General features: G+C 36.2%; 1 protein-coding gene across 1 annotated transcript; it reads right to left on the reverse strand.

The window, feature by feature from the left end:
- Positions 1-21,294: 21,294 nt before the first annotated feature.
- Positions 21,295-21,903, reverse strand: LOC127881385 (uncharacterized). The gene has a single exon (XM_052429169.1). The coding sequence runs from the start codon at positions 21,901-21,903 to the stop codon at positions 21,295-21,297; it is 609 nt and encodes a 202-aa protein (XP_052285129.1).
- Positions 21,904-25,407: the final 3,504 nt, after the last annotated feature.

A 25,407-nucleotide genomic window follows, 5' to 3' on the forward strand; every position in this document is an offset into this window, starting at 1 on the left:
TTCTCAGAACGCGGCTCATAAAATAAATGATGACACAATCTCGCTCTGTATTTAGCTACTCACGTTTGTACAGCTTTGCAACATAAAGAATTGTTGGAAACAATTCAATAATGCAAGCTGTTCACCGAATATATTGGTGTTGTTTTTTTATCCAGATTTCGTTCAATTATTATAAGCTGTGGAAACATTGATTGCCAATGAAAATGTGAAAATGTTCCGGATTTCGGTAATGCAAACTTACAAATACGCTTTAATTGATCTCACTACTTGTTGGGAATTAACATATAAAAACATTTTTAATTAAGCACTTTAAATATAATAAAAAACATTTTACCAAAACATATTCCAGAACAAAATATATGTATGAACATTTTTTATTGTATATGCTATGATCAGAATACTAAACGCATATGAAGAAATAATAATTATATTTAGCGTACAATCACGACACTTGATCACAGTAATTTCAATGCAGCAATTCACTGGTTGGGAATCATTCTCTGCGCTTATATATTTCTATTGTTATTGTGTAAAAACGGGTCATATTTCACTTTGGAACCGACTTCTTATACCTATAATTCTAGATGGCGAGAACAAAGTAATCCACAAACAAGTTTTTCCTGAAAAAAGCGGATGGAGTTGTATATACAAGCGAATTTAATTTGCGTATATATGTCATGTTATAGTCGCCTTGTTGTGGCGACAGAAGTGTTGTAATTCGTAGACGTGTATCGACGGTGGTTTATTAACCTAGCATGAATAGGCACTTTTCAGAACGAAAGGTGTATATTATGTGTTATTATGAGCAACAAGATCTAATACTCGTATATGATCGCTGTTATTTTATGTCTTTTAACTCGGCCGTAAGTGTGTTTCGGCATGTCATTCAACTCAGCCGTAAGTGTAAGTTTCGGCATGCCTTTCAACTAGGCCGTAAGTGTGAGTTTCGGCATGTCCTTCAACTCGGCCGTAAGTGTGGGTTTGGACACGCCTTTCAACTAGGCCGCAAGTTAAGTTTTGGCATGTCTTTCAACTAGACCGTAAGAGTGAGTTTCGGCATGCCTTTCAATTTGGCCGTAAGTGTGAGTTTCGACATGCCGTTCAACTAGGCCGCAAGTGTGAGTTTCGGTATGCCTTTCAACTAGGCCGTAAGTGTGAGCATCGGCATGCAATTCAACTAGGCCGTAAGTGTGAGCTTCGGCATGCCGTTCAACTTGGCCGCAAGTGTGAGTTTCGGTATGCCTTTCAACTAGGCCGTAAGTGTGAGCATCGGCATGCAATTCAACTAGGCAGTAAGTGTGAGCTTCGGCATGCCTTTCAACTTGGCCGCAAGTGTGAGTTTCGGTATTCATTCAACTCGGCCGTAAGTGAGCGTTTCGGCATGCCTTTCAACTAAGCCGCAAGTGTGAGTTTCGGTATGCATTCAATTCGGCCGTAAGTGTGAGTTTCGGCATGCATTGAACTCGGCCGTAAGTGTGAGTTTCGGTATGACTTTCAAATCGGCCGTAAGTGTGAGTTTCGGTATGCATTCAACTAGGCCGTAAGTGTGAGTTTCGGTATAAATTCAACTAGGTCGTAAGTGTAAGTTTCGGAATGTCTTTAAACAAGGCCGTAAGTGTGAGTTTCGGTATGTCTTTCAACTCGGCCGTAAGTGTGACTTTAGGCGTGCCTTTCAATTCGGCTGTAAGTGTGAGTTTCGGCATGACTTTCAACTCGGCCGTAAGTGTGATTTTCGGCATGCCTTTCAACTAGGCCGTTAGTGTGAGTTTCGGCATGCCTTTTAGCTAGGCCGTTAGTGTGAGGTTAGGCATGTCGCTCAACTATGCCGTAAGTGTGAGTTTCGGCATGCCTTTCAACTAGGCCGTAAGAGTGAGTTTCGGCATGACTTTCAACTAGGCCGTAAGTGTGAGTTTCGGCATGCTTTTCAATCGGTTTAAACCTATATGATTTGTTTTGCCCATGCCAAGGCATTGGCCCCAGGTTAAGTACATTTTATGTTTAATGTAACCATTGCGGTGTATTTGATCCATTTTATTGTATAGATTGAATGTCACTGTTTATAACTCCCCATCCGAAGGTAACAATAATCCATAAATCCTATACTTAAAATATGAACCTTTTGGAACGTAATACCGGCAAACTAGTTAGAAACGACTCTAAAGTCACAAAGTTAAAGTTTATCTGTCGTGTATCATTCTACTCTATAGAGTGCTTGCCATAAACATGTGCTTTATTGTGGTACATGTTTAAACTGTATAACAAATATGCAGAAGTAGACGAATAAATGATGCTTAAGAACTTCCGATTATATTGAATGTTTGTCACGTAGATACACATACGAAATACAAACATGTGCATATTGTAATATCGCCCATGAATAATGATGTCCAATGGTAATTGAAAACAAATAGTTGATGTCGTTTTGTCGCGACTTCATTCTAAGTTATTAAAATGTTGCTTCATGTTAAGTGTAAACAGATTGTATCCCATCTTTACAATATCATATACATTTAAGTTTACAATGAAATGTTTCCAAGTTACGATGCTCTTTAATGCAAAAACGTTGGGTAACAAATACACGTGCAATGTAACGACATTTGGTCACACAAATTAAATCAACTCTTAAAGATTTTTTAAAAGTTTTCTTGCAAGAACTATTTTCAAGTTTAATAACTGAAAACTACAAAGCATGGATTATTGAAGCGTTTTTTTTTGTTGCAAAACAGTTGCCATTTTAAATTAGTTAATGCTTTCAGCTTCATATATGTAATACTTAATTTAAATCGAAATGTTTTGAGGTTTAATTTTATGTGCACATGTTTGTATTGTGATTCAACCTGGGCCAAGTGTGATTTTCGGTGGGCATCGCCACCGGTTTAACGTCAATGCTTTTAAATTACATTGTCAAGACCATGACAAAGTTTGCATTGTTAAGTTTTGTTTTATGGTGTGTTCGGATCAATGTGCACTGTGTTGTAAAGGCATAGGATCAATATAAATATTAGTTTACATACCTTTATCTCGCTGTTTATCCATCCATGATGAATTGTCGAACAAAGCGCCTATTTATAAAGAGTTGATTTTCTCTTCTGGTATAAATACATTTAGTAATTACACACATGTCTTAGATGGTATTGTCCTATATGCTGTGTCTGCAATAGTTTGTTGAGTTTTGCTTAAGACATGATTGAACAGTAATATTTTTTGATATGGCACTCGGCTTTTCACGATAAATCACTGCTGAGCTCTATTTTCTTTCGGCGTCCCCATTCAAACGACATGCATTTTATTGAATAGAACATAACATACCTTTTATTTTGCAACTTTTCGTAAGAGAGACTATTTATCTTTAAATAATAACCAGAATTGAACAGTAAGAACTGAAGGAAAGGCAAACTAAATTAAATGAAAGATCGGCTTTTTGAAAGGGACCATTGAACATATGATAGGGTGTTCTTATAAATGACACGCGCTTGTTAAAAATATGACGAAAATTGCTGTCGCGCCAACAAAATATATCCGTTTCGTTTTACTTAATCTGTTTAAATCTGCAGAACCTCACGTCGACAGTAGAATCATGACTTAACAATAATACAACTCTGTGAAGTGTAGCCTTCACGTCGATAGTAGAATCATGACTTAACAATAATACAACCCTGTGAAGTGTAGCCTTCACGTCGACTTTAGAATCATGACTTAACAATAATACAACCCTGTACAGGGTAGCCTATGGTATTGTCTTCATTTATCCTGCTTACCAGTCGCCACAAGTTAAATCCAATTTAACAACTCTCTTTATCGCATGTTTCATTATTTATATAACTTGGTTCATTGCAAAAAACTATTCCTTCGGTGAGTAACGTGACTCTGAGGGTAGGTAAGCGGCGCTTTCTGTGCGTATATTATTATGAAAGGTTGTCTTGCAAAACAGTTGGTCTGATTCCGTACACCAACCAGGTTACATCATTACAAGGTTATCTAAAAGCATCAACACGATATGGTCCTTCAGTCGCCTACTTTAGTAGCCGCGCATTGTCTAGGTATATCTTAATGAGTTAGTTCAACACACACCCGTTAACAATGATTTAATATCAGCTGAGCAGAACTACAGTTTTTATCCACATAGTTAACAAACTGCTCGACTGTAGGGTGAGACAACAGCTCAACTACCGAGTTGAACCATAACTTAACTATCGAGTTGACAGCGCATCAAAACCCGAGATGAACAATAGCTCAACTAACCGGATCAATCAAAGCTAAACATACGAGTTGAAGAAAACTATCAACCATAAAGTTGATCAACCGCTCTTAGCCAAGTAAGATCATTGTCCGACCAAGTATCTATACCTCTGAGTTGGACCATTTTCCGACCAAGTATATCTACATCTGAGTTCGACCATTATCGAATCAAGTATCTCTACATCTGAGTTGGACAATTGTCAAACCAAGTATCTCTACCCCTGAGTTGGACTAATGTCCAATCAAGTACATCTTCCTCTGAGTTGGACCTTTGTTCAACCAAACATCTCTACCTCTGAGTTGAACCATTTTCCAACCAAGTATCCCTACCTCTGAGTTGGACGATTGTTCAACCAAGCATCTCTACCTCTTAGTTGGACCGCTGTCCGACCTAAGCATCTCTACCTCTGAGTTGGACCGTTGTCCGACCAAGTATCTTTTTCTACTTCTAAGTTGGACAACTGTCAAACCAAGTATCTCTAACCTCTGAGTTGGACCATTGTCCAATCAAGTATATCTACATCTGAGTTGGACCCTTGTCAAACCAAGTATCTCTACCTCTGAGTTGGACCATTGTCCAACCAAGAATCTCTACCTCCGAGTTGGACCATTGTTCAACCAAGTATCTCTACCTCTGGGTACGACCATTGTCCAACCAAAGTATCTCCTTCTCTGAGTTGGACCATTGTCCAACCAAGTATCTCTATCTCTGTACACGGACTGGTCTTAACAATAGCGTTCAAGGATATATTTTCTGAACCGTAAATAACGGCTTTGGCGTTTCTACAAACTGATATTTCTCTGACGCTAATGTCTGTGTTGTGCCAGTAGTCTGTTCGTAACAAGCATACATTGCAATACAATATGGTTCGCTCACACCTGTTAATTAAATCCTCCGTACTAATTAAAGCCTCAACATTGCATTCGGGACAATAAAACATATCAATTATATTTATTATGAATAGGTTTTTGTAACTTGTCTGTACGTTAGATGTCATATATGTTACGGTTAAGTGTGTACCATATGGTATAGGTAACCCGAATACATATTTACTATAAAAAAACCCACAAACACTGTTTAAATATACTGTATTTGCCAATGTGCAATGTACATATACATAACAAACATTGCCAGAATACAGCCATAGAACATACAGTACAAGCAGTCATGTTACGATAATGCATGCCAAAGCTAAAGAAATGTAATGCACAAAACACTCGTATATATATATATATATATATATATATATATATATATATATATATATATATATATATATATATATATATATATATATATATGTATATGAAGGTTAGTTAGCTCTACAAAGAGAATCCAATAATTTCCACGAAGTTTTATAAATGGATTTATTTATAACACCAGATTCTTCGCAGACCATGTATTGTAAAGGTTACCATTTTACGTCTACAATTAATACATACAGTGTTTTATTTCAAGACAAAAATGTTATAATTCTTATATACGAACTGATCCCAATATAAAAGGTTAACACTCAAAACTGAACTGTTATTAATGTTATAATAGCAGATATGTTGTGATGAAACAACAATTTTATGGCATTGCAACTCCAAAATAAATGAACAATGTTTTCTGTTTCTGTTTAACAGATAGTACATTTGTCTGCGTATCATATTTTCATTTTTGTATCAAGATATTTGTAGCTGGTATATTGCGTGTCGGTCTTACTTGGAGCCATTGATTGTATGAAAAAACCATGTGGTTTTTAATACCGATGCATGTACATGTGGATTGTCTCATTTTGAGCTCTCAATACTAAAAGGCTATCCCGTTTGGCTTAGCCTGTTGGTATTTCATTGTTTTGAATTTATATATTATATATGCAACGGTTATTTTTGTTGTGCAACATAGGCTTGATATATACCGGAATGATAGGGAAACAATATTCATCGTTGATTGTTGCTATGTTTTCGATTTTTTGCAATCCTTATTATTTTTGAATCGCTTTGAGCATTCCTTCAAATTGTAGAAAATTGACACTAACGCTAGTATTTTTTAAATTCCGTTCAAATAATAAATGTTCCGTTGTAATTCATGTTATCTTTAACAAAACGTACTCCTTTGTTATATCAACTAGGTACATAAAAAGGTCGCTTTCCGAATGAAAACTTGTGATTAAAGAACAGTCGGAGTTCCTGCAATTGTGTGACATCGTCAAATGGAAAAAGATCGATAAAATGTGCGAATGATTTCAAAACATTTTTCAAAAATAGTTTAAACATCTTTCTTGCACACGACTCAGTGAAGTATTTCCCAGGTTAACTATTATTTCCTTATACTATAATATTTGTGAGGACAAATCCAAAGCATTTACTTTTTATATTTGTAATGAGTCTGTGAAACCATAGTCATTTAAACTTGGGGGAAAATAATGAAGAAAATCGAGATATTTTTTATGTCCTCATCAATTCTAGCAGTAAAGATGTATCATATGCAAACTATGTTAATTTAATTTCTATGTTGTTGATAAACATACCTTTGATGCTCGTGTTAATTCTTATTATGGTTGATACGATTTCCACACATAAAATACATAAATAAATATGGACTGATGGGAACTTCCTGTCTACAGTCACGACCTGTATTTAAGAATTTCGACAGAAAACCGTTCAATTGCAAAGCAGTAGAAGTATTATAATAAAATACATCCTGTTTTAAGCAATTTCAACGCATACTGTTGAAATATTGGGGGTGGGGGATCAGTTGGGTGAAATCCATTGTGGTATGTCAGGTAAGTGTTGTTTTGTCAAAGTATGAATCAAATCTGCTCTTAAATAAAGAAGTTATGGCAATTTAAGCAAAATTTATTCATTTGACCTTGAGAGTCAAGGTCATTAAAAGGTCAAGATCAAAGTCAACTTGCCAGGTACAGTAACATCACGATCGTAAGAAAGTATTTGAAGTTTGAAAGCAATAGCCTTAATACTAGAGAAAGTAAAGTGGATCTAAACACAAAAATTAACAAAATATTAAAAGTTACAAAGACAGAAAAGGGCCATATTTCCTACAAAATGCTTGATACAGTTGTCTGCTCTTGTTTATCGGTTGGGGTCATGTTGGTAAAGAAGTATGCAACATATAAAAGCAATATGTCAAGGGACATAGAAAATATTTGATATTTGAGGTGGTACGCAAACTTTAACATAGAAAATCTAAGTGAAAAAAGGGCCATTATTCTTACAAAATGCTTGATACAGTTGTCTGCTCTTGTTTATAGGCTGTGGTCATGTTGGTAAAGAAGTATGCAAAATATAAAAGCAACATGTCAAGGGACATAGGAAATATTTGAGGTGGTACGCAAACTTTAACACGGAGTTATCAATAATATGCATATTCTAAGTGAAAAAAGGGCCATAATTCTTACAAAATGTTTGATACAGTTGTCTGCTCTTGTTTATAGGTTGGGGTCATGTTGGTAAAGAAGTATGCAAAATATGAAAGCAATATGTCAAGGGACATTGGAAATATTTGGGGTAGTACGCAAACTTTAACATTTGCACGCTGACACTCACGCTTTTGTGTTTAAAATACACCCGTTAACCATTTACTGAGTAAGAATTTCGGAACAATATAAACTCACAATTGTATATTGCATTGAATAGCATTGTTGGTGTGTGTTTTCAAAACGGCCGAGCAGACAGATAATCGAATCGGTTTGAATATGGATTCTATCGTGAGGTTAACAATTATTATTGTAATACAGCCTTTGAGGTTATCGCGAGCGATTTTGTCTGAAGTTAAATATAGCGGATAGAAATGAGGGTATAGTTTACCGTAAAAAGTTCAATACAAAACAGAGAGTTTTTAGTTCAACATAATTACTTTTCACAACGCCAAATTTAACATAATCACTATTCACAATGTCAAATATGTGCTGACGATTTGAATGCGACGATAAATCACATGTAAATACAATGTACATACAAGATAATCGATTCTAAACCTTTCAGTTAAGCAACGATCTTGGCTAATTCAAATAAGTTTTTAATACGGTTTATTTATTCGCAAAATCATCAATGCATGCTTTTTGCAAAATACAATTCTATTATAAATACATTTACGCAGTAAGATGACGTTCATATATACAAATACTTTTTTTCATATAGAATTGTCACCATCATGTCACACAAATAGGAACATATATAACTTATAGATTGCACACAATGTCTACGATATAAATATAACCAAAAGAAAAAAAAACAGCATTAAAAGGAACAAGAAAATATAACAAAAACATTCGCATGTAAGGTGAAGAAATTTTAAACAACTAGCTAGCAACAGTCGAATCTCTTCTCTTTAAAATTGCACAATAGATAAATCTCGATACCATACGGATACGTTGAATGGCCTTTTACTAAATATGTTTTCGAAAATTTATTGAAGTTATTGAACAACAAATTTTAGGTTATATTTCCACCTAAGGTGTCTATAAATTAGACAAAACTTTGAAAATGACATTAAATTTCAATCATACCAGTACTACACAAGTTACACTTACGATCTTTGAAGTTATATAGAGGATATTTGTTGGATTCGGTGGATTATCGATTTTAATTCACGATTGATCATAGAAAATAATATTTTCACGAGTGGCGCAGCCACGAGTGAAAATATACATTTTATATGATCACGAGTGAATTAAAATCGATAATCCACCGAACCCAACAAATTTTCTTTTTATTTTATGCTTTATTTCACAGTTTATATATATTGTTAAAGAGTTGAACTAAAGAATTTCGTTGGGAAAATGACGTCATTTCGTCAAAAAAATGACGTCATTTAACATAAACAGTGAAAATTATCGATAATTTTCACTGATAATTTTCATTGTTTGAAACAGTGAAATTATCAGTTTTTATTCACTGATATTTCTCTATAAACCACCGGAAAGCATAAAATAAATATTATTAAAACCTCTTTTAACTACTTTTGAAGATGCGAACACAATCGGAATATATTTAATGCAATTCTATGTTTTATATCATCGTTACAATTCAAGTATGTTTAAAAAACAAAACTATTTTTTAAATGTGATTTGATATTGAAACTTACTTTGAGACGATATACATTCAAACCGAGTTTGAATTTATCATCATTGACCCTTGGTTTAAAAGTATAAATATTAGGGATTTCGTGATATTTGTTAAACCACATCCATTACTGAAACCAAGTGAATCAAGTGAACTTTAAACAGTTTTTGTATAAAACAATTTGCTATCAATATTTACGTAACCATCACCAGTAGTTAATGTATTAAATACTTGATTGATCAATGTTTTCTGTGATCTCATGAGTTTAAACAAAAAGTTTTAGGCTCTTTAATAACAAGTGACCTAAACTGGGAAGTGATCGAATCCACATAGTAGAGCAATATTTGATGTTCGTCAAACCTAACGTTTTCGTTTGCAGAATTTGAAGTGAACTTTTTCAACAGTGGGCATATCGTTAATTACCCAGAATTAACAGACATTCGTGATTATTGGTGTTATTGATTCGAAAAGTAACGATTAAGTTTAAATATCTAATTTGTTTCTGCTGAATATTGCAATAAGATTGAAATAAGATGATTATATGCTTATAGAGCCTGCTCATTCATTGTTTCAACTGCAAATTTAAGTGTACCGTTATAAACAAATTTAACACCTGAGTTCGTGAAGAAATCTGCTATCTCAATATCGTTACCAGTGCGTTCTTATTTATGAATATGTCTATATTTATGCTTTTGAAAATTACCCACCTTTGTTCACCCGACATTTAATATTGAAACACCACTTACTAGAATATAAATTAATATAACGTATTTGATCATTCGTACATGGATTTTACCAATACGTTTGAAAACGTAATAAACAAATGGTGTGCAAATTGTTCATCTAACTTGACCCCTAATTATACATCATACAATTATGAGTATGGCATTGTTCTTGTACACTGTCCACAAGATTTTACCATTGCATATATGGATATCAGCATATTCATCATTTTGTAGTTGATACCTCAGTTGTATCCACTAAATCATGACCGACAGTATCAAAAATCATTTTGATAATCTACCAATGCGAAATTTAGTTTTAAATTAAATCATTTGCTAAACCCTTCTGAATAACACTATGTAGAATAAATATACAGTCAGACGAACTACGATTTATTATAAAACCAAATTGCCATTAATTAAAGATTAATTTATTATCGCACTAATTATAAAAGCGGTTGTGAAGTGTTAAAGAAAATATAATAGCCGAAATATTCACGAGAGTTATCCTCCTATAATTGTGCACGATTAAAATTAAGTTATCGCCTTTTTTGAACACTTCAAAAAGTTACTCCAAGACTTAGGATATACGCTGTTATCAAATAAATAATTACAGATTATAGCGAGGTTTGTCACAATACCTTCTTTCCACGCGACGTTAGGCTACCGTCCACATTATGATTTTTATTTCGAGACATTGCAAATATCGTTTAAAGGGGCCCTCCAACAGATTTCACGTTTTGGTAAATTGACAAAATTAAAAAAAAACTTGTTTCAGATTCGCAAATTTTCGTTTTAGTTATGGTATTTTTTTAGGAAATAGTAATACTGACCATTTACCATGCTCTTAAATATTTATTATATACATCTGCTGATAATTTGAAAACCTGAAAATGATAAAGCTACGTGCGACGCGGAACGATTGAATAATTTGGAAGGTTCTGTTGTTGTCGTTTTATTTTGGTATACAACAAGGATTGCTTATATAGGTAAAAAATAAATCCGCTCTAAGCATGAGCATGGGTGGTCGAGTGGTCTAGGCTGGATACCTTTTACTCCAGGACTCCAGGGGTCAGTGGTTCGAGCCCTGTTGAGGGTTACTTTGTTTCCTTTTTTTAAATTGTATTTTTTTATGGAGATTTTTAGTTCAAATGTTTAAATTTATCAATATAAAGCGTTTAATGACAAGCTTTAATACATGCCAAAATCTTTTGGACAGCCCCTTTAAATGACTACACCAGTCGGAAAGAGACCATCGTGAGAGTCAATATTCATACCGTCTGAAACTTTATAATTGCAATTGTAATTTGTAAACAATATTCGTTTATCCGGGCTGACAGTTGTTTAAAGTCTTTGTATATTCATGTTCATTTATATTGGTATACTTTTTATTCCCGCCTTTGAATTTCTTAATATATCTTTTAACATTTTGAGAATCAGTTCTACTCATATATTTAAGACGTTTTTTTCTGTGTTTTATGTTATTTACGTTTCCTCTTAAAAACACAGTATGCCCGCCTAGCTTCTTTACAATTTCAACGCGTTATATCTTTTTGTTTGATTATAAAATGTGTGTTTTTTCCATCTATGAAATAAGTGCTTTGATTTTTTACTATCAGCGTTAAACCAATGCGACCTTTTATTACATGTTTATCCTTCCTCGTACTGCAGCTTCGTGTGCCGTTAACACGAAATGATATCTGTACAATGAGCATCGTCGGATAACCACGACTAATTCAGTCCGTTACTCTCCAGCACATCGTCGGATAACCACGACTAATTCAGTCCGTTACTCTCCAGCACATCGTCGGATAACCACGACTAATTCAGTCAGTTACTCTCCAGCACATCGTCGGATAACCACGACTAATTCAGTCAGTTACTCTCCAGCACATCGTCGGATAACCACGACTAATTCAGTCAGTTACTCTCCAGCACATCGTCGGATAACCACGACTAATTCAGTCAGTTACTCTCCAGCACATCGTCGGATAACCACGACTAATTCAGTCAGTTACTCTCCAGCACATCGTCGGATAACCACGACTAATTCAGTCAGTTACTCTCCAGCACATCGTCGGATAACCACGACTAATTCAGTCAGTTACTCATCGTCGGATACCCACGACTAATTCAGTCCGTTACTCTCCAGCATTAAATGGAGAGTAGCGGAATGGGTCGAACGTGGGTATCCGACTATGAACAATCAGAGGCAACGATCATAAATACACGAATTCAAATCCAACGAACCTTTTACAAACGGCTGTGTTAGAAGGTAACACTTCGTTTTATTATATGTTAAATAAGAACAGAAAATAACAGAACATACCGTTTATTAAGATTATACATATGTACATCGTCTTTAATGCAAACACCGATTTTGAAGAAAAGAAACTAACTTATATTTAAGGCAGTAATGATAAACCATTAATGTTAATTTACTATGGTATACATGACATAACTAAAACAAAAAACAAAACAATAACAAAAAAGAAATCAAATAATTCACATAATATCAATTATTAAAAAGTGATAAATATAGTTTTTTTAATTGAAATACAAAAAAAACTATTTATTTTAATTCGGTGGAATAAATAAGATTTGTTCAAATAGATAAGGCTTCCTTTACATATTTGCATGCATGAATAATTTAAAACTACTAGCACATGTTGATGTCGATCGACTATGGAACACAACACCAGATGGATTTATTTCATGTATACGTTTAATTTATTTTGTCGTTCTAAAAGGTAGCTTTATGGCACACAAATCACATGGAATTCATGTTCTATGTCCCGTTGATAACAACATAGACAATAACTGTCTTCACGAGGGATAGTGTATACCGTTGATTTAAACATAGACAATAACAGTCTTCACGAGAGATATTGTATCCCGTTGTTTACAACATTACATTATCTGTCTTCACGTGGGATATTGAAGCGTGCATATCTCCCGGTCTGAATACTCAAGGGGTGGGCAGATAACTTTAAGTTTACAAAGTATAAACGTACACTCTTGAATATTTTTTTTTATCAATCGTTGTTTTTATTATCATGAGAAAAGTCCACGAGAACTACATTACCAAACGTTTTATAAAGCAATACACTTTTGGTATTAAAGTTTAAAGTCAACTTAAAAAATGCGATTTGTGTTATACTTATAAACTACGGAGTCTTCTTGTGAGATGTAACAGTGTAACAAATATGCAGCATTACACCTAATTGTACGTTTTTAAAGTACTTGCATGCAAAAAAAAAACGCAAGCAGTACTCTCTATCATTTCGACGTTAGTGGAAAAAAACATTTTTTTAGTTAACAACAAGTTAACTTATACCTTTAGCTCCTATGTTAAATAAAGCCTAGCAAATTCTAAATGTTTCACAACTAAATGTAATTTTTCCAACACAGGCATGCCATGTTTTACAGAGGTAAACAATCTCAAAGTTATGTATGTAGCATAAAAGTCAGGGTAACCTAGTGAAGCATTAACCTTGAATGTTATAAACAAGAAATCTAAGCGGCTTCCGTTTTCACTGGAGGTCGGCGCAGTGTTCTGTTACTGGATAGACTACTTGCATGCTAATTTTGTGTCTCGGAGCGTTGTGGCGGTTGATCGGATGCTGGGCCTGAGGGAGCTTATCAACTGTAAATGTTGTATAATCAACGTTGAGTCTATCATACACAAATGATGTACGTTTTCCTTCAGTTCGAACCTTCATTGTTAATGGAATGAGAATTTTGGCGTAGCACTTGGATCAGCCGTGGCAACGGATTACGGATGCGTTTAGTAGAGGCGATAGGATTGTCCAACATTTTCTGTTTAATTTTATTTTGTCATGCAATAAGTTCAATTAGGCTACAATAGGGCGGCAAGAACCTCGTTCTTAACTGCTGATGTAAAGCGTTCGGCCGATCGTAATTGCACTGCGGGCATTCAATATTGAAAGGCTCATTTTCACAAAAAAAGAGTTTAACAGAAGAGTTCTCTTTTTATTGTTTTCGGCCTTCAAATAATGCCTCTTCTTCAAAATCAAAGACAAATAATTTCTGTTATACTGTTTTGTGCCAGGCGAACGAGCTGGTTAGACTGCAAGATAAGTTTGTATTAGTTTGAGGTAAGCTAATGAAATCGTAAAAAAGAAAACACACGGCATGCAAATCACAAAAACTTTACTTTTTGAACTAAATCAAACGAAAATCACATATTCGAACAAATTTAAAAAAAAAAGTGCGCAAATATAATAATAACCCAATCAGATGCAAAGTACATATGTTCCTATGTAGACCTGGTCTCTTTTCAGGGTGGCGCTTAATAATAATTCCGTCTTTATTCAGATAGTCATACAAACATATCATATCATACGCATAATCAATTCAACCCTCTCTGCGTCCTGTTAAGTTTTTATACGAAACTTATCCAACGAAATACCGTCCTACGAAAGGAACGTTACAAATACCGGAACATGAAACTGTAACATTTTCAGCAAAGAATTCTAGATAACATCTGATTTTTATTTATGGCAAGGGACCGATTGCCCGTGCAACACAGGATTAAAGATATAATACATCATTGATATTATACATTATTAAAGATTGAACCATGCCCTATACCCTATAGCATTGCGTAGATGGGGGGGGGACCAGACGTATCCGACAAAAATCGAGTGTATAATACTTGAGTTACTATACACAGAAGATCCAATAGTCAAGTATATTAATACAGCTTTTTTGCAAAATTCTTTTTTTCTAACGACACTAGTGAATTGTATGTACTATTTGTTGTGTAACGCTTTTGAGAGGTTCACTAATCTGATGCCACTTCTTTGTGTAACGTCTTTCACAGCGTTCACTAATGTGATGCCATTTCTTCGCGTAACGTCTTTCACAGCGTTCACTAATGCGATGCCATTTCTTTGCGTTACGTCTTTCACAGCGTTCACTAATGTGATGCAATTCCTTTGTATAACGCCTTTCAGAGCGGTCACTAATGTGATGTCATTTGTGTGCAACGTGTTTCACAGCGTTCACTTATTTGATGCCACTTCTTTTTTCAACATCTTTTCCACAGCGTTCACTAATGTGATGCCATTCATTTGTATAATGCCTTTCAGAGCGTTCACAAATCCGGGCCCGTATTCACCAACCCATTCTTAGACTTAAGAATTAAAAATAGACTTGGAACCAAGACAAAATACTTCCAGCGTTTAAATATATACAGGCCTCCACTATTGACTATGTCATTAACAAAATGTTCTACATGAAAAATGACATGGAAAGAGGTGGTGAATGCCAAGTTTGACTAAAAAATACAGACTTTTTTGAATATTCTAATTTTAAGAATTTTCTTTATTATTAGACTTAAGTCTAAGAATTGTTTGGTGAATACGGGCCCTGATGCCATTTCTTTGTGCAACGTCTTTTACAGCGTTCACTAATCTGATGCCACTTCTTTGTTAAAGGTCCTATACAGCGTTCACAAATGTGATGCCATTTCTTTGTGTAACGTCTTTCAGAGCGTTCACTAATGTGATACCATTTCTGTGTATAACGCCTTTCAGAGCGGTCACTAATGTGATGCCATGTATTTGTGTACAACGTGTTTCACAGCGTTAATTTATGTGATGCCATGTCTTTTTGCAACGCCTTTCACAGCGTTCACTTGTGATGCCATTTCTTTGTGTATAGTCTTTCACAGCGTTCACTAATGTGATACCATTTCGTTGTGTAACGTCTTTCGTAGCGTTCACTTATCTGATGCCATTTCTTTGTGTAACGTCTTTCACAGCGTTCACTAATCTGATGCCATTCCTTTGTTTAACTTCTTTTAAAGCGTTCACTAATATGATGCCACTTCATTGTATAACGTCTTTCAGAGCGTTCAAGTATGTGATGCCATTTATTTGTGAAATGTCTTTCACAACGTTCACTAATGTGATGCCATTTTTTTGTATAACGTCTTTCACAGCGTTCACAAATTTGATACCATTCCTTTGTGTTACGTCTTATAAAAGCATTTGCTATTTGAGCCAAGCACCTGGCCCACTGGACAATGCATGTTTCGGCAATTTTGATAGTTCTGAAAAGTAAAGAGCGGAAAAAACTGATAAAGTGGTGATATACAGATATCTAGGAACAATTATTATATAGAAATAACAAAACTCAAAAGAAATTATCAAAAGGTGTATTCGAATTAATATCCGCTTGTATGTTTTCTTAATTAATAAAGGCCTATACACTACTATATACTTTACAATACAAGTCAATTAATACAAAACGCCAAAAAACATAACAGTTATTTAAGATTGAAATCCCGCCATTAAACGATCAATGGAAATCGTTGGGTATTTATACCGGTGAAAGTGACCGATTCGTAAGAAGTTGATGATATTATATTTAAATATATATATTTTAATGACACTTCTACAAATTTATACTTGCAGTTCAAACAAGACGTTTTTCCTTTCTTTGCATTAAAACACAACATATTTACTCACCATTGTACCATTCGGAAACAACTCGCTTGAATTCTGAAACGGGGCTCGAATATTAGTGACAAAGTTCGCCCAGTTTAATATCACGGCGAGATTATTAAAGCCACCTCCTTTGTATAAATCATCGAAAAGGGATTTCGTGCACTGCTTATGAAAATTGATCGTGTGTCTTCCTGAGCAGAGAAAACAGAAAATATTCTTAAAATGAATCCTTCTTCCAGTGACACTCTGATGGATGTAAGTCGAATCGAACGAGCTGGTACACAAAGACTCAACAATGCGTAGGTCAAGGTCCACGTCCTTCAGCCATGCAATATATATCGGATCCGATTTGTTCAAATACCCACTCGGACAGTTTTCAACGCGTGAAGCGAAGCATATTTTCTTCGATATATAATTTAAGTCATCGTGCATGAATCTAAACTATACATTGTTCAAAAGCTCCGGCTGCATGTACGCTAGGAGTGAATCTATGGCCGAAGGCTATATATCCTCTATTACAACCCCCAGATCCCATTATTATTATATTATAATTATTATACCGGATTTATATAGCGCCCTTTTCATGCAAGAGTGCACGTTCAAATGCGCCAAGATCCCATTGTTTCCCGTCCGTGGCACCGTTGCAAACAGCGCATATATCATTCACATAAATCTTATGCCTGATGATCGTTATGGCGGTCCCAACGTGAACAGTTGAGACTTTATTTTAAGCTTAAGATGGATATGTTGTGTTAAATTACAAAGGAATATAAATTGGCACATTGTTAAATAGAACAAAACGCAGCCAAATATATCAAGTGGGCCATTGTATACATGAAATCATCCTGTAACAACCAGTTGCTGATATTCATTCATTGAGAAGAATTTAATACGAAAGTATAAAACATGCAATATGTAACCTGGTAGAATTTCCAAAAATTCTATCAAAGCAGTCAATTATCTACCTTTGACCACTGTGACCAAATATCACAGTTGACTGATTTTTGAATCAACTCAGTCAGGTGAACACTGTGACAAATAGCAACAGTTGATTGATAAAAAACCTGTTCAGCCAGATTATTTTTCCCTTTCCCTCTCTTTTGCATTATGTTCTGGAGCAGTCAGTTTTTGCTTGTGCTGCAGAATTTTAGCTCGGCTGTTTTCGGAGAAAACCCGTGGTATTGTCATAGTCAGGTCGTCGTGTCCGCCGTCCGTGTCAAGGTTTGTTAAGGTTTTTAACATTGGCTCAAAAATCAATGTCCTTCCACCTACAACTTTGAAACTTCATATGTAGATGTACCTTGATGAGTTCTACTCGCCACACCCATTTTTGGATCACTAGGTCAAAGGTCAAGGTCACTATGACCTCTAAAAAAAATAATCTGACAAGCTTTCGCAGCCGAGCATGGCACCCGTTATGCGGTGCTCTTTTTATATCTTCATTTGTAAAACTTCTTACCAGCTTAATACTAAGTGTATTAAACATGCAATACATTTGTGTACATTTTTGTTTTATTATATACTTTTGAATTGATTGCAAATGGGTAATGCTCTGTTTGTAAAAACGTTGTATTGAGGTTCAGTGTATAAACCTGTATTTGGGAGAGTATTGTGCTTTTCCGTTTATAAGTCCGATATTCAGTAATCACGTTCTTTCTATTGTGCACCATGAATCTAATGTTGCAGTTTTAACCATCACGAGTCAGTGACAACAGAGAGGCAGACAGACTGATGTAAAAGCACAAAACACCTTTGGTATGTTGATATGTATTTTGTGTGTATGTGTGAAAGAGAAGAAAACATAACTTTTGCATGTCATTTATATCTGTGATGTTAAAGCTACACACCTTGAAATGAAATACACGTAAATCAATACATATAGATGCAATTTGAAAGTGTGCAAAATTGTCATAAAATCTTTAGCAAAGTAAGCAAGTAATTTATTTTTATTTTTTAATTTTAAAACCGAAAGTAGGATTTCTATACGTTTACGTCCATTTCGACAAACGCGATTATGCTTAAGTTTTAAAGCGCAAAAATACGGATTTCTACCTTGTAACCACCAGATAAAATCTAATTGACATACATAAAATTAAATGCATAGCCTATTTAGCAAGTAATTTATTATTTTTCAAACGGTACCGCCTTTAAAACCGAAAAAAAAATTTCTAGACTTATACGTCCATTTCGACAAACGCGAGTTTTTTTTTAGTTTTAAAGCGCAAAAAGACGGATTTCTACATTGTTACCACCAGCTATATTCCAATTGGCATAGATAAAATATATTTCTTATTTATAGTACTTAAATTTACTATGTTACGTATTTTTTTTCAAGGTGTGTGGCTTTAACTGTTTTCTATGCATTGTTTTATCATATGTATTGCCTAAAGAATATTTATACATGTGTAAAGGATTATTTTAATTGGGTCACTAGACCTCATCCTGTCAATAATTGCATGTGTAAACATAAGTTACTTTCAGGTTATTATAAGTTTTTTCTATATGATACATATGTGTATGTTATTGTTTATTTTCAGGGCTTTAAAAGTCTTGATCCAATCTACACTGAGTAAATGTGTTTCACCAGGAAAATTTTATTATGAAGTTAAACACTTACACTTATACCTTAAGAACCAATTAATACAATATTATTGAAATAAACCGTTTTTAAGTTGTTTATACTGACCATAATGAAATCAGACAAGAGAACCCGACCAGAAAGACACTATATTACAAATACACAAACTATAAAAAAAGCTTGTGGAACGATCAATGCAAAGCATATAAAGCATATATATATATGGACTACAATGAGTGACAAGAAAACTTATCGCAAAATAGCGTACACATCCGATCAAATTTGTTCTGTTTGTTAAACAATTATTAAGATTAATGCACAGCAAAGCCAAAAGGAAGGCTTTGACTTAGATATTGAATTTATCCGTGCATCACTTGATTCTTTTGGTCGAGATGGCAAATCCTCCATACACACTTTTATAATAGTGGCTCCGTCCGCTTTCCTTGATTTTACAAACTCTAAGATGCAAAAATAGGCATTGAAGTTCTTTATATATACCACAGAGTCATTATAAATAATTCCACCTCGTCTTCGACGAATTCAATAAGGCGACAGAAATAAGTCTTGCTAATTGGAACCGCTTTGGTTAAACTTTCGTAAACTAACGACTTATAGATTAAAGCCAGATTAGACGAGCATTTTGGTAGAGTTCTTCCTTCTTCTTTGGCCATCATGGTAACTAATTCAGCTGAAGTCACATCAATATCCATAATTGTTTGCTTCAATGTTACAGTCGAGCCGCCATATACCGCCGTCCATTTCGCTTCGAAAAACTGCAGGAGTTGCGGAACCGCTTTCGCTGGATCGAGTTGAACAATATGAACGACAACAAATAAGGCAATATAGTCCAATTCAACGCTGTCGATTTTGTTTACCACATTCACATATGCGTCCTTTATTTGTATGGAACTGTTATGCTCTAAAGCGTTGAAACTAAATTTTATGTTGCTCGTATACAAACGTATTTCTTCCAGAGAAGTATTCTGAGGCAATATAATCGGATTTTCAAGAGATAGCTTGACAGGTATTTCAAAGAAAGTGGCGGTCCATTCCCTGGATGGATAAAAGCATATGCTATTTGAGCCAAGAACCTGACCCACTGGACAAACCATGTTTCTGCAATTACGATAGTTCTGAAAATACCAGAGCGAAACGAGCTGTTCAAGTGGTGACTTTTGCAGATATGTAAAGACAAGAAATGTATAGGAATAAAGAAACTCCAGCGACATTTTCTAGAAAGGTTTTCGAATTTTAACAACCGCTGCTTTGTTTTTATTGAATTAATTAAAAAAAAATATTTTAAATTAAGGCGAGTGACTTTTTGCCTATATGATTGGAGACAATTTATACAAGACAATACAAATAAATTGACTAAAGATGGAGTCACCGCTTGTGAACGGTCAATGAAAAAAAAACGTTGAGTGTTCAACCCGGTTGACTAGCGCGCCGAACCACAAACTTAGCCCAGAAATAATCACTGACACATACGTGTAAATAAACATTGACATCATAGTAGTGTTATTTAAAAAAGCAATAAAAGAGATTCTAAATAAGATTTTATAGCAAACGGCTTTGTTCAATTGTTAATTATTCACAAGGGCAATAGCATAACACATTCTGAAAGTCAATCATATTGAGCAATTCTTTGCTGTTATAGAAATTGCTATATATAACATGTTACTATTTAATAATAAATAAGTTAAACATATCTTATGGTTTAAAATGAACATCGCTTACGTGTGTATATTACCGTTCCATGAAATGATTTTTGTTTGTTCTCACGGCTACCAATATTGTCGCCAAACACATAATGTCCATAACCTATTCGTATCAGGTTGGTTATATGTTTATAATCCTACAAATATCATTTTTAAATACCATTTATAATTCTACAAATATCATATTTATATACAATTTATAATCCTACAAATAGAATATTTAAATACCATTTAAAATCCTACAAATATCATATTTAAATACCATTTATAATCCTACAAATATGTAGTTCAAATAAAACTAACGTTTGTATATCTCTGCATAAACAAACAACATATCTACTCACCATTGTACCATTCGGAAACAACTCGCACGCTTTTTTAAACGGGGCTCGAATATTCGTGACAAAGTTCGCCCAGTCTAATATCATGACGAAATTATGAAAGCCACCTATTTAAATTTTATCATCTTCTTCTTCTTCTTTGCGTTCGCGCTACACAATCATGCCAGTTTCTGCAATGAATGTTGTAGTCCGTCTTAGATCTTCCAGACCTCCATACAGTTTTCTGTTGAGGGTTGTGTCTTCGGACCACTCCGCAGCTCGCTCCTGATCGTGTCTTTTGCATCTTTGAAGAACATGTTCAGCAGTTTGTTCCTCTTCTCCACATGGACAGAGTGGTGAGGGTACCAGCTTGTATTTTCTGTACAAGTGGGCATTCAGTCTGTTGTGTCCTGAGCGTAGTCGAACCATCACTACTTGTTCTGCTCTGTTAAGCAGGTGATAAGCATCTTGCTCTTGCTGGGGCCTGGTGATTGCCTTTATGATGCTGACTTTCTCTCTGTATGTAATCTGGGTATTTGGTTGCTCTGTTTTTGCTCCCTGTTTAGCTAGTTGGTCAGCCTCCTCGTTTCCTGACACTCCACAGTGGGCAGGTATCCACTGGAGTGCTATGTTGAGGTTATTGCTGAGTCTTGTCATAAGTTTTGCTAGTTTTGGGGAGGTGTTGTTTGTCAGAGCTTCAAGGACTGATCTTGCATCTGTGAGGAATACTACTGAAGTGGTATCTTCAGGTGAGTTCTCAATCATAGAGGCTGCCTTCATGAGTGCTTCTGTCTCAGCTTTGTAATTGCTGCACCTCTTTCCTGTGGCCATGAAGTGTGTTTCATTTCTGCCTGATGGATATCTGATGAGGATCCCAGCTCCTCCGTCTTCAACGGCTCTAGTAGCTGATCCGTCTGTGTCCACAGATCTGATGGGAAATCCTCGTTTATCATGGCTAAGGTATGACTTCTTTTCAGGATTTCATTTTGTGCTTCTGAATCAAGTAGGGGGACAGTAAGTCTGATTTGTACTTTTGACAGATCATTTGCTGTTGGATTAACAATGTCTTCAGAGCTGAGTGGAGTTGTTTGAGTGTCCAGCTGTTGTGCAAACTGTCTGTTAAGTGTCTTCACTTGGTGTACAAAGCTACCTCTCTTCAGCCGGTTTTTAGTACCTTCAGTTAGTCTAGCTTTTATTGGATGGTCAGGTAGGGATTTGAACTTTTCAGCCTGTAGTAGTACTTTAGTTTGTCTTCTTTCATGCAGTGGCTGTATACCAGTAAGTTTCTCCATGAAGGCAATGGGTGTCGACTTGGTGGCCCCTGTTATGATTCGCAGTGCTTGGTTCTGTACCTTGTCGAGGGCTTGCTGGTTGGTCTTGGCTGTAGTGGACCATGCTGCTGAGCTATATTCCATTGTGGGTCTCACTGTGCCCTGGTATATGGTTTTCAATATTTGCTCATTAGCACCCCATGTTGTTCCAGCAAGTTTGCGCATCAAAGCAAGTTTCCTTCTGGCGGTTCCTTCAATACGGCTGATATGTGGCTTCCAAGTTTGCCTCTTGTCAAATGTGACTCCTAGGTATGTAGCCTCATCTTCTTCCTTCAGCTGTGTTCCTTCCATCATGATCTTTCCAGCTCTTTGCTTTGTGGACATGGTGAATAGTGTTGTGGATGATTTTTCCTTGTTAACGGAGACACACCAGTCATTGGCCCATGCTGTAAGCTTGTCTATGGCTCCCTTCATTCTGTATGTGGCCGTGCTTGCATGTTCTTCCTTACACCATAGCACCAAGTCATCTGCATAAAGTGCGGCTTTTACTCCCTTTGGTAGCTCAGACACTATGTCATTGATGAAAAGCACAAAGAGTGTTGGAGATAAGACTCCACCTTGGGGGACTCCATGGCGCAGTAGGAACTTCCTGCTTTTTGTTTGGTTCAGACTAACCCTGGCTCTCCTGTTATATAAATATGCCTTGATCCAGGTCAGCATGGATCCGTCAACTCCGTTCCTCATAAGTTTCACTTGTAAACCATCAGTCCAGACTTTGTCGAACGCCCTTTGAAGGTCAATCCAGACTGTCAAGACTACCTTCTGTTCTTGAAATGCGTCTTCGACCTCTTGTGATAAGTAAGTAGTCTGGTCTTCAGTTGAGCGAAACTGTCGGAAACCTGCCTGTTGGGGTGCCAGTTAATCATTGGTCTCCAGATACCACTTGAGGCGTGCATTAACAATCCTCTCCATTGTCTTGACAACACAGCTGGTGAGACTGATCGGCCGGTAACTTGCGGCTTTCTTAGGGTCCTTTCCTTTCTTGTGGATAGGAATCATGGTAGCCTCTTTCCAGATTTGGGGAAGTTTACCTTGTTTCCAGCTGTAATTGTATATGTCAAGGAGTTTGCTGTCTTGCCTAGATGAATTAGCATTTCGTTGGTAATTCCATCGGGTCCTGGTGATTTCTTTGCTTTCAGTTGTCTGATGGCTGTCTGAAGCTCGTGCATGGTCAGTTCCTGATTCATAGATTTTGATGATTCACGTCTTGCTCTCCTATCCCTCTGTTCTTTTCTAGCTTCTCGTTGTCGCTCTCTGTTGACATGAATATTACTGACATCTTTGTAATTTTTGGCAAACACATTTGCAGCTTGTTTTCCAGTTAACATCTCTCCGTTCTCCTCCAAAGTTACTGAGCCCCTCGCATTTTCATTGTCATCATTCAGTTGCTTTGTAAGTCTCCACAACTTGCGTCCATCTCGTTCTAAGTTGAGAGATGCAGTTTTCCTTCTCCAGCTTTTCCTCTGAGCTTCAAGTTTGCATCTTAAGAATTTTGCCTTTGCATGCTGTAGAGACAGATTGGCTTCTTGTGAGGGATTGGATTCAGCTTCCACCCTGGCTTCTGATAACTTGTTCTGCAACTCTTCCAATTCTTCACTCCAGTATGGCTTATACTCTTTTCTTGCCCCTCTAGGTATAGCTTTTTGTGCAGCCTTGAGTATGCTTTTGTTGAACTCCTTTACAACTTGGTTTAGGTCCCTACCATCAACTCTAATGTCTTTACACAGGATGTCTGTCTCAGATTGGTACAAGGTCCAGTTGGCCTTCTTGTAGTTCCATCTGGGTAGAGTTGAAGAAGTAGAGTCAGTGTGTTCCAGAATGATGTGGACTGGGCGGTGGTCGCTTCCTCCTAGTTGTTCTGCTACTTTCCTCTTGACATGGCCATGTATGTCAGCTGTACAGAAAGCAAGATCAGGAGTTGAAGTAGTGTGCCAACTTCTAGAGTAAAAGGTTGGAAGGTCATCAGGCTTGTTGATTAGATTTAAGTTGTAATCATCTTGCCAGGTCTCCACTTCTTCTCCACGTTTATCTATGTGGTCATATCCCCAGCTTTGAGAGTGGCTGTTGAAGTCACCAACTACCATGAAGTTTTCACTGTCAGTTGGGATGTTTTCTAGGGATAGATTTTTGTCATTTGGAGAGTACATGTTCACAAGGGTCAAACTAAAATCTTTATTTCTGAACTCAGAATTCAGAGTCGTCCATGTGCGTTTTAGTCTGGACAGCATTGATGTTGTTCCTGACTAATGTCATGATTCCTCCTTTTTTTCTACCAACCCTGTCGTTTCGGAAGCACTGATATCCTCTGATCTTAAAGGATTTTGTTGGTTGAAGGTGAGTTTCTTGTATGCAACAGACATTTATGTTTTCCCCATGAAGGGTATGTTCTAGCTCAGCCTTCTTGTTGAACACTCCCTCTGCATTCCAATGCATCACTGTAAAGTGTTGCTGTTTGACTTTTCTCATCATTGGCTTGTTGAAGCCTGTTCTTCTCCTCTTGGTGTTTTTGAAGGAGTGACCCCCAGTAGCTTTGGGTGGACTCTGTCGAGGCACAGAGCCCGGCACTGAATCTCCCTGGAGGGATCCCAAAGACTCAGCACCACATCGTTGATAACTAGTAGATTGTATAGTCATTGCGGAAATTACATGATGCTGTGGTTTGTTAAGAGAGTGCCAGTTGGCCCAGCATCTCTGATTTCAACTCTCTAGGTTTTGGTCAGGTTACCCCTCCTTTAGCCTTTGTCGAGCCAACGACGAACTGCAAGGCAGCAATGTATTTCTGTCAGGTTGTTTTCCTTTAGCCTTTGTCGATCCAACGACGGACTGCAAGGCAGCAGCGGTTTTCTGTCGGGGTATCATCCCTTAGCCTTTTCCTCTCCCAAGGCATCCACAAGGCAGTGGAGCTATTTGACCCATAGCTGGGAACTAGGTTTACAAAACTGCAGAGCATGTC

The sequence above is a fragment of the Dreissena polymorpha genome, chromosome 5 (assembly GCF_020536995.1).
Source record: "Dreissena polymorpha isolate Duluth1 chromosome 5, UMN_Dpol_1.0, whole genome shotgun sequence".
In the NCBI taxonomy this organism is placed as follows: domain Eukaryota; kingdom Metazoa; phylum Mollusca; class Bivalvia; order Myida; family Dreissenidae; genus Dreissena; species Dreissena polymorpha.